The sequence below is a fragment of the Pundamilia nyererei genome, unplaced genomic scaffold (assembly GCF_000239375.1).
Source record: "Pundamilia nyererei isolate P.nyererei 1_Seehausen unplaced genomic scaffold, PunNye1.0 scaffold00004, whole genome shotgun sequence".
NCBI lineage: Eukaryota > Metazoa > Chordata > Actinopteri > Cichliformes > Cichlidae > Pundamilia > Pundamilia nyererei.
In genome coordinates this window covers 5,216,364-5,230,960 of record NW_005187405.1, presented here as the reverse complement: position 1 = coordinate 5,230,960, position 14,597 = coordinate 5,216,364, and the positions used below count along the sequence as shown (strand labels likewise).

The 14,597-nt window shown below is 39.4% G+C and overlaps 1 protein-coding gene across 3 annotated transcripts in view; it reads left to right on the top strand.

The window, feature by feature from the left end:
• The window catches only part of tnr (tenascin R (restrictin, janusin)), a 198,729-nt gene that overhangs the window by 155,888 nt on the left and 28,244 nt on the right, over window positions 1-14,597 (top strand). For 2 of the 3 annotated variants that reach the window (XM_005721309.1, XM_013912893.1), the window contains exons 20-24: window positions 1,787-2,053; window positions 5,058-5,177; window positions 5,567-5,710; window positions 11,920-12,039; window positions 13,802-13,945. In XM_005721309.1, the coding sequence (XP_005721366.1) occupies window positions 1,787-2,053; window positions 5,058-5,177; window positions 5,567-5,710; window positions 11,920-12,039; window positions 13,802-13,945 (795 nt within the window). The remainder of the gene's footprint in view (window positions 1-1,786; window positions 2,054-5,057; window positions 5,178-5,566; window positions 5,711-11,919; window positions 12,040-13,801; window positions 13,946-14,597) is intronic. The other variant, XM_013912896.1, reaches the window with a different exon arrangement.

Here is a 14,597-nt window from a genome sequence, read left to right as displayed (position 1 = left end):
CCATAGAGATAAAACATGGACTTATCTTCTGGGTCCAAAAAATGAAGCTAATGCGGACCTGCACTTTGTCTGAAGGCCACCAGATGGCGATAGCTGCAGTAGCTATGTATATTGGAAACCAGCTTTCTCTTTTGACCTCTGTAAACGCTTGCAAACACTGATGAGTTTATGCGCTCAGTCACTTTTAGGACATATTTATTTATGACTATTTCAAAAAATCTTCTCATACTTTCAAAACAGAGGATTATCTGTGGTATGAAACGGCTTACAAGTCAATCACAAGTCAATAGCCAATGAGTGAGCAGTTTCACAGTCAGAACCGCCTCTCTTTGTCACGTGAGTTTTTAAAAATGACTATCTCGAGACTTTTAAACAGGACAACCCACTGGGCACGTCGCGGTAGCTATGTTCATATTTATGAAGTGTAGAAGTGTAGTGAATTATGACAGATTATTAAGTGATTTAGTTTGTCACACTGGGATGTGATTCTTAATATAGTCCAACCTCCGAAGATGTTAAACCCCATATTTTTGCGTTTAATAGCATCTTTATATTCTAACCTTTTAACCAAAGTCCTTTCAGACTCAGAGTGTAGCCTGTTTCCACAGACTGCTTGTCGCAAGATCCTCCATCCTCAGCTAGAGATAATATTAACTTTTCTTTTATTAACTATTAAGTTGAAGTTTTTTCACAATCCATGACAAGGGTTTCTCTTTAAGGAAACATAATTTTCTCTATAAAAAAGTTCCATTAATATCTACAAAGGTGAGTCACATTGTCATCTCACATCACCCACATTGCCTCTATGTGGTCTTACTTGCTGTTAAACCATTAACTAGCTTATCACTGTCATCTTGATCAAAGACGGCACTTTCATCACGTCTGTGGAATTTTGCTTCACACAGACTCTCGACCCCTTTTGCATTTTTTTCATATTTAATCAATGCGTAGCCACAATCTTCTCTTTTTAAAGCTGCTCTGGAGACACGTTTGGATCTTTTTCGTACCCCGTCTCTCCACCACTGTTGAGATCATGAACGCACACAGGCACTGGTATCGTGTGGTCTATGTGATACAGAATTTCTGCTGACTGCACATGGCAGTAACGCATACTGACAACTTGTGAAGAATAATAAAAGGCAGCGGCTCACCAAGAAGAATACAGATGCAGGCCAGTGTAAACAATGCAGGTTTCATATGATGATTGATTGCAAAGAAAACTCCACAGGATGCCTGTAATCCTGGCAGTTCAGGAAAGGAGAAGTCAGTGTTGCCACATTTCCCCTGCTTATACATCCACGCATGGCTAATTAAATTCAAGTCCTCTTGCATTTGTTGCTGTGTCAGCTGGTACACTACTTCATATTCATTACATCATCTCCCGTCCAGGTCATACATTTTGACAACAGCATCTGCTACTATCATCCTTTTTCCATTTTCTTATTATGAACAGTCCCATCACATCTTCATCCTAACGGCGGGTAATCTCATTAGTTTCCCTTTTTATGACCAATTAATTCATTACTGCCACATGATTGTGGTTTTCTTTGACTCTCACCTTCCCTATCAAGATTACACCCAAGGCTAATTTTCTCAACTGTATTATAAACGGTCTGTTACATCATCGAGGACGGCTTTCATCCATCACTTAACGGCTTGTCTGTCATCTCTATAATGACAGCAACTGCCTGTTTTTTGTTTCCCATTAACATTTCGTGCTCATAGCAGGATTTTTGCCTGTCCTTGAAAGCTCCTCGGTGACCTCTAAACCCCCTCGTTCCTCCAGGAATCAGACCTGTAACCCACCTCTACTTATCAGAGGTGACTTCAGACTCTGTGTCAGTGGCGTGGAGCGCCCCAGCACCGCCCGCTGAACTCTTCATTCTGAGCTACAGCTCTGCCGACGGGACCGACACCTCTAAGGTGACACTGCATGGCTCCAAGACGAGGTCACTGATCCAGGGGCTGCTGCCGTCCACTCATTACACCGTCAGTCTAATCACAATACAGGGGGACGTTGCTTCAGAGCCCATTACAGCTTCACTTACTACAGGTGAGCTGCTTGAATAATGGAAAAAAAAAGTTTGTAAGTGATGAAAATAGAGAAACATCAGCAGCAAAATAAAGGTTTGTGACTTTGTGGGGGTCCTGTCCAAGTAGATATGCACACTTAGGGTCATAGTAATTTTGTTTGTCTATGTGTGGCAAGAGTACATGCATTTTTCTGCAACTCCGACCCAATGATTGTGAATTTTTTTTAAATGTAAATAGAATCCAATCATTTGCAAAACCCATAAAGTTATATTAGAAAACACATGAAATGTTTTAACTGAGACATCCAGCAAAAAGATGCTATTTCTATGACAAAGATGACCCAGAGGCGTTGAATCCTATATCAGACCCAAGAGTCCAGCAGCCAGTCTTCTCAACTCCCAGTCGTTTGTTGACTGTTGTGAAAAAATAGTTGATGTTACACAGCACATTGTCTCACTTAAAACATTTAATATGTTTTTTATGTTCTGTGAATAAAATATGGCTTTGTGAGATTTACAAATCATTGTATTATGTTGTTATTTACGCAGCATCCCAGTTCATTGGAAAGTGAAGAAAAAAGATGATCATCACAACTTCTTGAAGCTCAAAGTATTATTTTTAACACTACAAAACCCCAAGGATCCTAAATATTCTGAGTCTAGTATTATTCAAGATAATCTCACACCCCAGAAGCTCTAAATTAGCAATGCTTTGTATTTGTGCATGTAAAATGACATCAAGTTCCCAGCATTTATTTATTTGTTTTAGCTTGATCTACTTAACAATTAAGAAAGAGTCCAACTCTAATCACCTTAATCATATTTATGAATGAGGGATACAATGTAAAAAACAGAGATGGGGAACAGGAAAGAAAGGATTTTGGGGGAGCAAAATATTGAATTAACATGTATGAGGTAGCGTGTAAAAGGAAAGAGAAAGAAAATTAGTTTAAGAAATGGAAATACAAAGTGATTTTAAATTAAATATGTATTTGCAGAAATGCTTTTTTTAGGCTTTCATTTGCGCAGCACCACAGCAGAATGACTTTTGTAATTAGAAACTGCCTTGGAGGCTTTTTTCTTTTTTTCATTTTTCTCCTTTTTTTCTGGTCAGATGTAGATGTAGAGATGCAGTGCCAAAAATAAAGGTTTTGCTCCTCAGTGCTATCAGATGGTTGAGGTTTGCACAGTTAAAGCCAACCTCAAAAACCCAGATGTAACGTTGGATTATATTTGAGAAAAAACAAGTGGCTAACAAGTGTCAGCCTAATGGAGTGAAGGCCATGCAGTAGCAGAAAGGAGCAGCCTGCTTGTTTTGTTTTTCCTGTGTATTCACCCATTTAAGTATATTCTTCTCTTTTTTTCTTACATCTTAATTACAGTTTCTCTATCACTTCTCTCCATGTCTTATTAACCTATTTTACCTTCAGCGACGCCACCGCGACCCCTCGTTAATTAGTACAGTATTTCTGTGTCATTTTTCTGCAGACTTTCTAAATTCCAGTTTAATTGGCAGATTATGAAAAGAAGCTCTCCCTCTCCCATTTGATTGCGACTATGCTATTTACATCTCAGAGAGAAGAGAGATAAATGAATGAGAAGAGGGTCAGTATTATAACCTGCCGGAGAGTTTGACAATGAGCTGGAAGACAGAGGATCGCTCTCTTTCTTTGTAGCGAGGGGGACAAAAGGAAGAGGATGAGACGAAAAAATAATGGAGGGCTGGAGACAAATGGAGAAAATATGAGAGCCAGCAGTAAACAATAGAGATGTTAACTTAGCATCGGTGGCAGAAACACCTGCACATGCCGGTTTCAAACACCCCCTTGGCAGCTTGGAGCCTTCGCTTTCTCGCTTTACATTCACGCACACACAAGAGGCAGATTTTTAGGGGGTGAGATTGGATGGGACAGATGTACACTATTTCTTGCACCGGTCTTTACGCTGTGATCATTTTAGCGCCCTGCTTTGATCTCACGTGTTTGAACGTGAGCATTGATGGGGGGCTGCTTGTTGCCTTGAATCACTTGCTACACTTGAACTGTGCTGCATTAAGATTTAACCACAGTTTTACTTTATGGTCCAGCTCCGCTTTGGCTGACATAATGCAAAAGTGACTAGCTGTATATCTCTGCCTGCATCCCCCCCCCCAGGAACCTTTATAAGAGAATAAATTTTTACAGCCATTATTCTTTCTTTGGTTCTACATTTGCCAAAGCAAACGTAATTAGTAAAACATGCACGACCTGAATAAATGCAACTGTATTCCATGCGAGCAGACTTTAAATTAGTCCTCTTCCAAGAATTTGAAATCTCCTGCTTTCTGCGTGGGAATAATAGCCATAATTCTTCTCAAATCAGGGAAGAGAGAGTGTAGCAGTCGTCTATAAGTGCTCTTACCCATCGCCCACAACAGGAGATGGAAGCGATCTCTTAATCTTGATCTTTGTTTTTTTTTTTTGTTCCATTCTCGTACGTTCTTATTTTTTTTTCTTCACTGTCTAAATATCTTTCTTTTTTTCCCTAGGATCTGTCAGGGCTTTAATTGTTTGCTCAAATTGTCTTCACCGTAACCTTTTCCGTGGCAGCTCAGTGGTCTGAGGAGACATATAAAACAGAATTTTGGCAGGGGAGGGGTCTCCTCTGTGTAAACCCTGCTCAGCCTCAACATTAACGGTTGTGTTTTTTTTAGCTTGATGCTGCTCAGTTTCTTCTCGCTAATCTTTTGATGGTGTTTTGTTCGTAATAAAAATGTGCATTAAAAATTCACACAGTCTCGCAGACCCAAGGACAGCTCTGTTTCTATGTAAATTTAATGAAGAGGACATTAAATGTGGACAAAACGAGGGTTACTGAACTACTCGGGCCTTCAAGGGCAGTCTTTCTTATAGATTTTCATGAAAATGACTGAATTAGCTTTGTACATAACATAACATGCTCCTATTATATGCTGGGGCTCATCCTTTTTTTTTTTTATACCATTTGAACCGCATGACAGTGTTTTCTTTCTCATCGCACTTTTAGGCATGGACCCACCAAAAGAGATGATGGTGTCGGACGTCACCGAGGATGCCGTGACGATCTCTTGGATCAAACCGCTGGCTCCGTTTGAATACTATAAGCTGTCCTACCAGTCGGCCAGAGGTAGCGTGCACATAACTGCAAACCGTGATGTTATTCTTAAGTGCATTTGAATAACACGCTATTTATTATATTAGCATACACAGAGCACACTGCTGTTCCTTGTTACAGTTAAATGAGCATGGCATTTGCTGTAGGAGGCTCCCTCTGATGTAAGATACATTTTGTAGCAGAGCGCCGTGCCACACACCTAATTAATTATAACATTTTATCAGTGAAAGGTAATTGAAATTTTAATTAAAATTCCATATTTATTAAGTATTTTCCCTGTGATGCAAAAAAAAAAAAAAGGAACAGCAGCTGGCTACGCTGCGTACCCTGTACGTGAAGAAGGAGATCAGTGTGACAGTTCTGGTGTTCAGGTGCTGGCCTCTCTCTCGTGTCCCCTGCAGGTCGAGTAGACAGCGTGATGATTGACAGCGATGTTACAAACTACACCCTGTCCAGTCTGTTTCCTGCCACAGAATATGAGATCAGTCTCAAAGCTGTCAGCGGGAGTCAGGAGAGCAGTGTTGTCAGCACTTCCGTCTTCACAGGTAGGAGCTAACCACAGAACCATTAGGTCCATATTGTTGTGGGGGCCCTTCGAGACCGGGTTTACTCATGCAGGAAGAACGTTGAGGAGACTCCGATGTCTTACACAGAAACAGTTAGTGCAGGAAACTCAGCCAAGGAGAACAGAGTGTGGTAGCTCAGGTGGACACATGTAAAGGTATTCAAGTGTGCTGAGCTGTTCTCCACATAGTGCCCTCTCTTTATATAAAACCTTATTGCATTGCGTGTTTGTTCCAGGTCTTAAATAGCTGCAAGGTATTTCTTAGACACCTAAAAAAGAGCTGCTGTCTACTATAGTTCTGCTTTAATGTCTCAAGTAAGGCAACACTGTGAATGACTGGTAAGTGAGCAACCCCACCTCAGAGTGACACGACCTAAATTTCCCTCTGCAGAAAAATAAATGAATAAAAAGCTTCCACATTTTCGCAATAGTGAAAGACATACCTAACCATCGATTGTTATTCATATACACAATTGTTTTTCTCTTGTCAGCTTTTATGCATGTACTGTAGTTAGGTGCCTGTGCAAAGGATGATGTTACTAACCTTTAATGTTCTGGTAAGCCCATTGTTTCTCCAGCTAGCAGCAGCGTCCATCGCCAGGCAGATAGCCATACAGTCTTTATCCCGTCTCCTATGAAGATATGTTGGCTAACAGCAAACACACTGAGTATAGTGAGTTAAGTACAAAAGCAAAGCAAACTGAGCAGTAATGGACTGAAACAGGTTAAATTAAAGGTAGGCCACTAATGACCATGCTTATAGTCAATTTATCAACACCAGAGTTATCATAGTTTTGTATTTTCTAATTATTATTATTTTCTCTTTTTTAATTGAGACTTTTCTTCTTAACTTCAGACAGTTTCCAGAGTGGATTTTATAATTTCAGTTTAGTTTTTATTGTTTGATTAAATTATTATTGTGTAGAGGGCATAATGGATTTTTATTATAATAAACTTTTCGAATCTTTAGTATTCGATTAACTATAATATTCTGATCTAGACATTGTTGTCCTTAATTAATATTAAGAGAAACAATCACAGCTGTGTTTCTGAAATTGAATTGTTTACTTTTTCTTCTCCTAAAAAAGGAAACAGTAAATTAAAAAATGAGTCAATCAAAGTCAGATAATCTGTAAAATAGTTTACGTTTAATTTTCTGAAGATCACCTCGAAGGTTAGTGGTATTTTGTTCTCCTCTGAGGTCGTAAAATCACAGTGCTGACAGTTCTCGAATAAAGTAAGTCTTGCTGTGAGAGGGCAGCAGAAGGACAAATGTTTGCCATGTAAAATAAATGAAGAGTTCCTCCCCTGCTAGACTTTCGGGTCAATTGCTCTGTCCACAGCTACAACAGCTGTGTTAAAAACGAGCAGCAGACTAAAATGCACACACAAGTATGCACACAATCCAAGGGTGAAGCTCATGTTGTAGACGGTGCAGTCTCTGCCGCTGCAACAGATGAAAGCGTCCACTCCGTGACCCAGTAATTGGTAACCTGCTCCCAGCTCCATCTCACTGTCTTCTATCTCTCTGGCTGCTCTCCTGCCTCCTATCTCTATCCTTTGACTCGCTTCAGTCTTTTAGCACTGTGATGTCTCTCTCTGTCTCGCCCATTCTGTCTCGATTTCCTCCTCTCCTCCTCCCTCCGTCTTCTCTGCCCTACCTCCCTCCTTTGTTTTGTCTTCAGAATTTAATGAAATCAAAGGTCTTGTGTTTTCATGCTTTCAAAATTAGCACCAAATCATAAGTTAGGTAAAAATAAAACCTCGCCGTTGCACACACGTGTGACAATGAGATACCATTCTTCTCTGAAGAATTCCGCTAACCTGAGATTAACACACTCTCCCAGTGCTGTATTCAAAATGCTCGGTGTACGTGCGAGAGAGGGGAAAGGGAAAGCTGAGGAGAGCGCAGAATTGGAGCGGTAACAGGCGAGTAGAAGGTGTGTTTGCATACCAATGAGACCTGATTCACCTGGAGCGGCAAGGTTCAAGAATCCAGTAAGAAAAAAGAAGCTGAAAGAGACCCTTTCCCTTGTTTTCTCTTCCTCCCCCCTGCCTCGCTTCCTGCCTCCTCCTGTTCTTTATTATCAGCGCCTTCTTCCAACAATCCCAGCGTGGGTACAATGAGCAGAGACGGTGTGGCTGTAATAGCCTGAAAAGAACATAACTACAAAGTCAAGCTTGTTAGAAATGGTAAACAACATTTTCCTCACATCCAAGAATGCTCAACCAGGGACACTTTTACACTGCTTTCAACAACAATACATAAACAAGGGATTTGAAAGCGTAATCCAACACTGCCTGGTCAAGTATGTAATAACTTGGGTAACGCTGCAATTTCGACTTACTTCACATCCGTAATCAATTACTGTGCGAAGGGCTGAGAAAGCGGGGAGCCATATTTCATTTTGCAAGCGCAGCAGGTACTGCTAATCTAAGATGAATTTGGCGGGGGTGACACTAAATGGACTGTGTGAAGGCCTGTTTAAGGGCTAATGACGGTGCTCATTAGCAAAGTGTCAGGACCCCCAGTAAAGTATTACTCTTCCCAAAACTGAAGTTTGTGGAAAGAACATTAACATCCTCCCTGCCAGCTGCGTTAAGAGAAAACAGAGGAGGGGAATGCACTTGCTTTTTTTAATTGAAACATGCTTAAAATAGTCCACACAATACCAAATAACACTTAATGAACATCAGAGATAACACATAAATTGACAGAAAAACAAAAGGCATAATGCCAGGCATGCAGAGGAAATGGTAAATACAAAAATGGAAAAAATTTGACTAAAAAGGGTAATGAAAATAAAGGAAAGGAGAAGAGAAAATAGGTTTTTATTCTTTTTTTTCATCACTAGTGGATTAGGATCACTAAAAAAAGAAATGGCACAGAAATAGTTAACAGTCAGTGACTGTTACATGTTTGCTAAGAAACAGTTCTCGAGTAGGGATTGCAATAATGTGCAGCTCCACAGAACAGAGAACTCACTTTATCAGCAGGACAGTTACCGCTATGCTAATGTTATGATAATTATTATTTTCTGTGAATTTACATAATGATCCTTATCTTAAAGACTCCTTTAGGTTCAGCTACTAAGTGCCACAAAACCAGTAATTAATCTTTACTTAATGATTGGGCGTAATGACTGGTCTCACATTTTAAATGACTGTGTGAGTGAGCATTTTACCTACACTTGAAACACACTCAACATCCAACATCATCAGTCAACCGGTATCCCTGCGGCTCTAAAACGCCACAGATTATATGCAGCCAAAACACTGTTTATGTGTCTAAATATTTGTGCGCCTCATGAGTATTAACGCGACACCAGGAGCACGCATATACACGTTCAGCGTAGCTCCGAGGTTAATGTGTAGAGCATGCGGCTTTCTTTTGCTTTGCCACAATAATGAGAGGGTGTACAGAGATTTACTGGAGTTTTGTGTCTTACTGGCTTTAATGGCCACAGTCTCAATACAACGCAGGCTGACCTCGTGACCAAGCGGCACAGCTGGAGTGTTTCTGAAATATCCTACGTTGTGAATTACACACTAATAATGAGCTGAGAGCATATTTTCTGCATGTAACAGCAAGCCGAGCGCCCTAAATAAAACATATAACGACGACTTAGAACATCAAACCTCAATCATCTCCTCACCAGGACTGCTGCAGGTCTATCAGGTATTGCTGTGTTTGTGTTGTTTGTGTTGCACCATAATTAAGATCTGAAAAATATGGTAACAAGAGAAGAAGAAATGGTTTCAAGCAACTGGTTTGCTGTGTGAAACTCTATATTTTTCACCCTAAATCATAGTAGTTTTGTTGCCTAAATCTAACCAAACAGTGGAAAAGAAATAAGCAGGTAAAAAGTAAAAAATATTGGGAGAAAAATAAGTCTAAAAATAATATGTTGCCTTTCTTATCTCTTAGATGAAAGGTTTATCCTTGAGCCATTCAGCTACATCAGTATGGTCCCTTCTGAGGATATTTGGCATGGATATCAACTGTCTGCTTATCCAGATATCATGGATGCAAAGAAAGTTCTGAAAAATATCCACTGTTCCCAAGGCTAAGTCAGAAGATGAGCCAATAAATCATCGTAGTACGACACATACTGTACATAATAAATACAAAGTTGTGATCAAATCATTTTCTGCAATCATATAATGGCCTGCATTTATATTCCCACTAGGCCTTGACTTCCAGATCGGAGTGAAAGTATATAGATAGCCTGAGCCTGTAATTCACCCATGCAATCAGTAGATGCAGTATGATGATTGAATTATCGCAGCTCTTGATGAAGGAGGATGACCTGTTTATTTTTTTCTATTTTGGCCATCTCTACTCTATCTCCATTGCCAATCTAATTGACTTGGCAAGACTCCATTAAATTCACTTAAACCTTTTTGCAATTAAAGTAATGATTTTAATCAGGTTCGTCCATCTATCGCAGTGTTAAGAAAGAGCACAATTCTTTTTTTTTTATTATTCTGATGATGGCAGGGCAACATTAATTACCTCATCTGGGCAGAGATTGGGATCACTCGCAGTGTTGTGTGTTCTCCTGCCACGCTCTCTGCTGTGCCAAAATAACATGCCTGAGGAGAAATTGGGGTTGAAGCACTGAGGTTAAAGGTATAATTAAATTCAAACTCAATTTTGGCATGTCCAGCAGTCTGAGAACAAAATTAGGGAGAGGGTGTGAAACAGGAGGCCTAAGAGAATATGAAACTTTCGCATCACGGTGAAGTCACCATTAATCAGCATTCTTGCAAAGTTTTTTTGTCTCTGCAATTCATATGAATATATATCTCGTTGTTGTCAGTCTAATTAATAATTTAGGTGTGTCTCCAATTGAATTTCACACAGTGTTCAAAATACAAAGCTCTCTGCATATGAAGGGAAATATGATGCAGCTTGTTAATTTGTGAACAATTCAGTGATAAGTTATTTTCCATTAAAAGCGGTGATTGACAGAGTCAATTTCCCTTTTTCTTTTATTTGCTCTGAGCTTACTGGGTGAGAAATCCAGTGACAGCCAGCAGCTAAGAGATGCATGATTTTACATGAACTTTGTTATGTGATACAAAAAGTAGTGTAGCAGTGAAAACTCCTCTTTGAACATTGGCTGCCTTTTATTCTATTCTCTGTCAATCCACGATTGATTTTGTTCCATACACGTTTGACAACAAGGTATAAACAAGGTACTTTTACTGCATTGGCCTTGTGTTTGGGATCATTGTCATTCAGAAAAATGAAATTAATGCCAATCAGATGCTTTTAGGATGGTACTGCATGGTAGATCAAAATCTGATTATGCTTTTCTGTGTTTATAATTACATCAATTTTGATAAGATCCAACACCACTTGCTAAAATGCAGACCCAAACAATGACAGAGACTCCACAGATGACTGTAGATACTCACTGATGTACATCTATCCCGACCTTTTTTATACATATTGATGATGACTTTTGATGATGACAAAAATTTGGATTCATTGCTCCATAAGACCTTTTCTATTCTGGCATTCCTCAGCCTTTTCCCCCACATTTCCCGTAAGAATGGCTTAAGTGAAGACTCATTTGAAGTGTAGATTAAGCAGCTGATGGGCTAGATACATCTCTCAAGTCCAGGGTCAGATTTTTGCTGGATTTCTTTCTTATTTCTTGAGGACATGACTTTCAAATACTCCTGATTGGCTGTAGATCTTTTTGGGGGACATGTCACTTCTTTTGTCATCCTCTTGTCCACTTCTGATTTTTTTTGGAACAAATTATGTATTTTTACAACAGGTTTCTAGACACAAAAAGGCCAATTTAAAATTTTAAAAGGGTTCTTTGGTAAGTTCTCTGTTATGTGTTATGCTCTCTGTTTCTCTTGCCTCTTGACTTGAGTGCCTATTTTTTCCTCAAATGATTTATAGGTCACTGTTAAGCAAGCTGACAAAAAATTGTATAGATTTGCACACGCTACAAACAAACAAGATCATTTCGACAATGTATAGCAAACATGTTGTGTTTGTCTGCAATGAGCGGACCGCTGTCATTCTTGGTTGTGATCCACAGCTGTCAATTTATCTGTGTAGCACTGACACAGTATCTCATAAATGATGGGGAAGACGTTCAAAGAGCCTGATATTATCTTTTGTTTAACTGTTGTGTTCATTCTTGTCTTGTATTGCAAACATAGCGATGGATATGCCGTCGGAGTTGACGGCCCTCAACATCACCCCTCAAGGAGCCCTGCTGAGGTGGAATCCACCCGTGTCCAATGTTGACAACTACGTGGTGACTCTCACACACAACCAGGGTGAGTGTGCATTCATTTGCTTGATTTGATGTTGGAAAGTCAGTGAAAGGACACCAATTAGATAACATCATTAACAACCATTAAACTGTAGCACGACACTGTGACTACTTCACATTAAAACACATGAAAACATTAGCTTATACTTCCTTACGTTGACAAAATTACTGTAGTGCCCATCTACAGTTGGCTCTAACTTTAGAAGACCATAAATACCATACACACACACATACATACATACATACATACATATAGTAATCCTGTAGTAGTGGCAGCATACAGTGCAATGAGAGTCATCGGTTGCATGTGAAGATGTGACAGGTACCATCACAGTTTTCCCATTAAGAAGTGAGATCAGTGCAATGAGTCCTTTGAGGCAATATAGATCCATTTGTCTTGCTTTCAGAACAGTTCATTATGCTTGGTTAAACTGCTTAGCCTTGGCAAAAACAATGCAGTTACTAGGCGGCATGCATTTCTGATGCAGCCCATGTCTTCAGCATCTGACAGCCATATCCAGACAGGTAAAAGATAGCCATATTGCTTGGCCCCTCAGAGCCAGTCTATAATGTGCTCCCTGAACCAAGTGGATGACTGCCAAGCAGCAGTAGGTACAGATATGGCTTAAAGACACTTGACATGCACACAACTAGAGCGCTGATATGTGTAGGTATAAAAGGTTTCCAAGAAATTGGATATTGTTTTACTAATAGGTCAATACAACACTCAACCAGTGTTATCTCATGCTGTTGTTATTTTTATAAACTGGCTGGGGAAAATGTAATGGGAAGCATCTTTCTCATTTGCACATGACCCCACGCAGTATGCCACGCCTGGAGTTATCCAGAGAAATTTGTATTACTCAGCTGTCAGAGTCTGAGTGTAAATTACACTCTGACTGACTGGATTGCAGCCAGATCATCACAGATACGGAGACAGCATCTATATGCTGGACACATATTTGGAAACCAGCCCCAGCCAAGGTTTAGAGAAGTGCAATGTAAGTTGTGGACAAATTCCCTTGAGTGTTAATGTACTAAACCAGGGTCAATAGTTAAATATTTCATTGTGCATTGTCCTGCATGACAAAATAGTTTTTATTGATGGAAACACCCACATAAAATAAAATCCAAGCCATCGTGGTATCAGAGATTAATGGTATCACATGGACTACGAATAATGTCTACTGTAATGTTTTAGATTAATTAAAATGCATCAGTGCTCTTGTGATGTTTCTGTATATAAAAGGATGAAGGAGAAACTGAAAAAGGTTCAAAATATCCAGAACTGCATCTATAAGATGCTTCAGAACATCGTGTAGATGACCTTCCATCATTGCCACCTTAATTTAATACTCCACAACCACAAATACTGCCAGTGAGCCTCTGAATGTGGCATTGTTTTTGTATTATTATCTTTCTTAGCCTGAGCACAGTGTCTTACATGGTTTCATAATATTAAAGTAAATAAGAGCTCTCTTAATACTGAATGTGTAATGTGTAAATCACTGCACCATGGAGCCACACAGTTAGGAACAGAAAAATATAAAGTGCAATAAAAATTAAAATGAAATATTTCCAAGTTAAAATATTACTATGTACAATGTAGAAGAGAAAATAGTCCAGGTGTCACAAGGCGGAGTTATAAACTTTGATGTTTCCTGTGTTGGGAAACATTTTCAGAGATACACACTGCAATCTTTTTAGGATGGTTTAAATGTAGTAAACATTCATGTGTTTTCTGTGTTCTGTTTTTCATTTTCTAGTAACGGCTGATACTTTCCTCGTGGAAGGCAACAAGCAGGAACTGCAGCTGTCCAACCTCAAGCCAAGCACCACCTACTCTGTAGCCCTCTACGCCACCAAAGGACCACTTACAAGTGGCACCGTCATCACCAACCTCCAAACCCGTATGTATCCGTTTGATTCGGCTAGTACAGTGGGCAGCTGACTCAGCAGCTAGCACTGCCGTCTTCTTGCAGGCCTGAGTTTAGCCTACTGGGTCTGTGCAGGTGTCCTGGGCACATACAGTTTTATTTATAGCAAAAACTATCGTTATGTTAATTGTTAATTTTTCTGATACTTTTTTAATGACCAAGGGCAGCTGCTGCACTACCCTTGAAAAGTTGCAATGGATCATTCACCCCTCAAAGGGGATTAATAGAATTCAAAATAATCAGCTGTGCTATTTCTTACAAAAAATATATATAATTAATTATAATTAACAGAGAAAACTGCTAGTGCATATCAATTTAATAAGTGAGCAAAATGGCAAAAACAAAATACTCATGCCACTGTTTTTCCTATTAATTGGTAACTAGATGGCAAGAAGGTGGGTCTTATATAATTCAGGCCTGTCACAGACTGACGCCTTAATGATACAAGAAGCAGTTATGTTATGTTATGTCGAACCCATAAAGGATAAAGAATACAGTGTCAGTTGGTTTAATTTCTGTCTGCATTAATATAGTTACACAGTAATGTGATTACTATTATTGGCACCTGCTGTATGAAACTATAGGAAAATATGACAATCAATATCAAGTAAAAATAATATATATA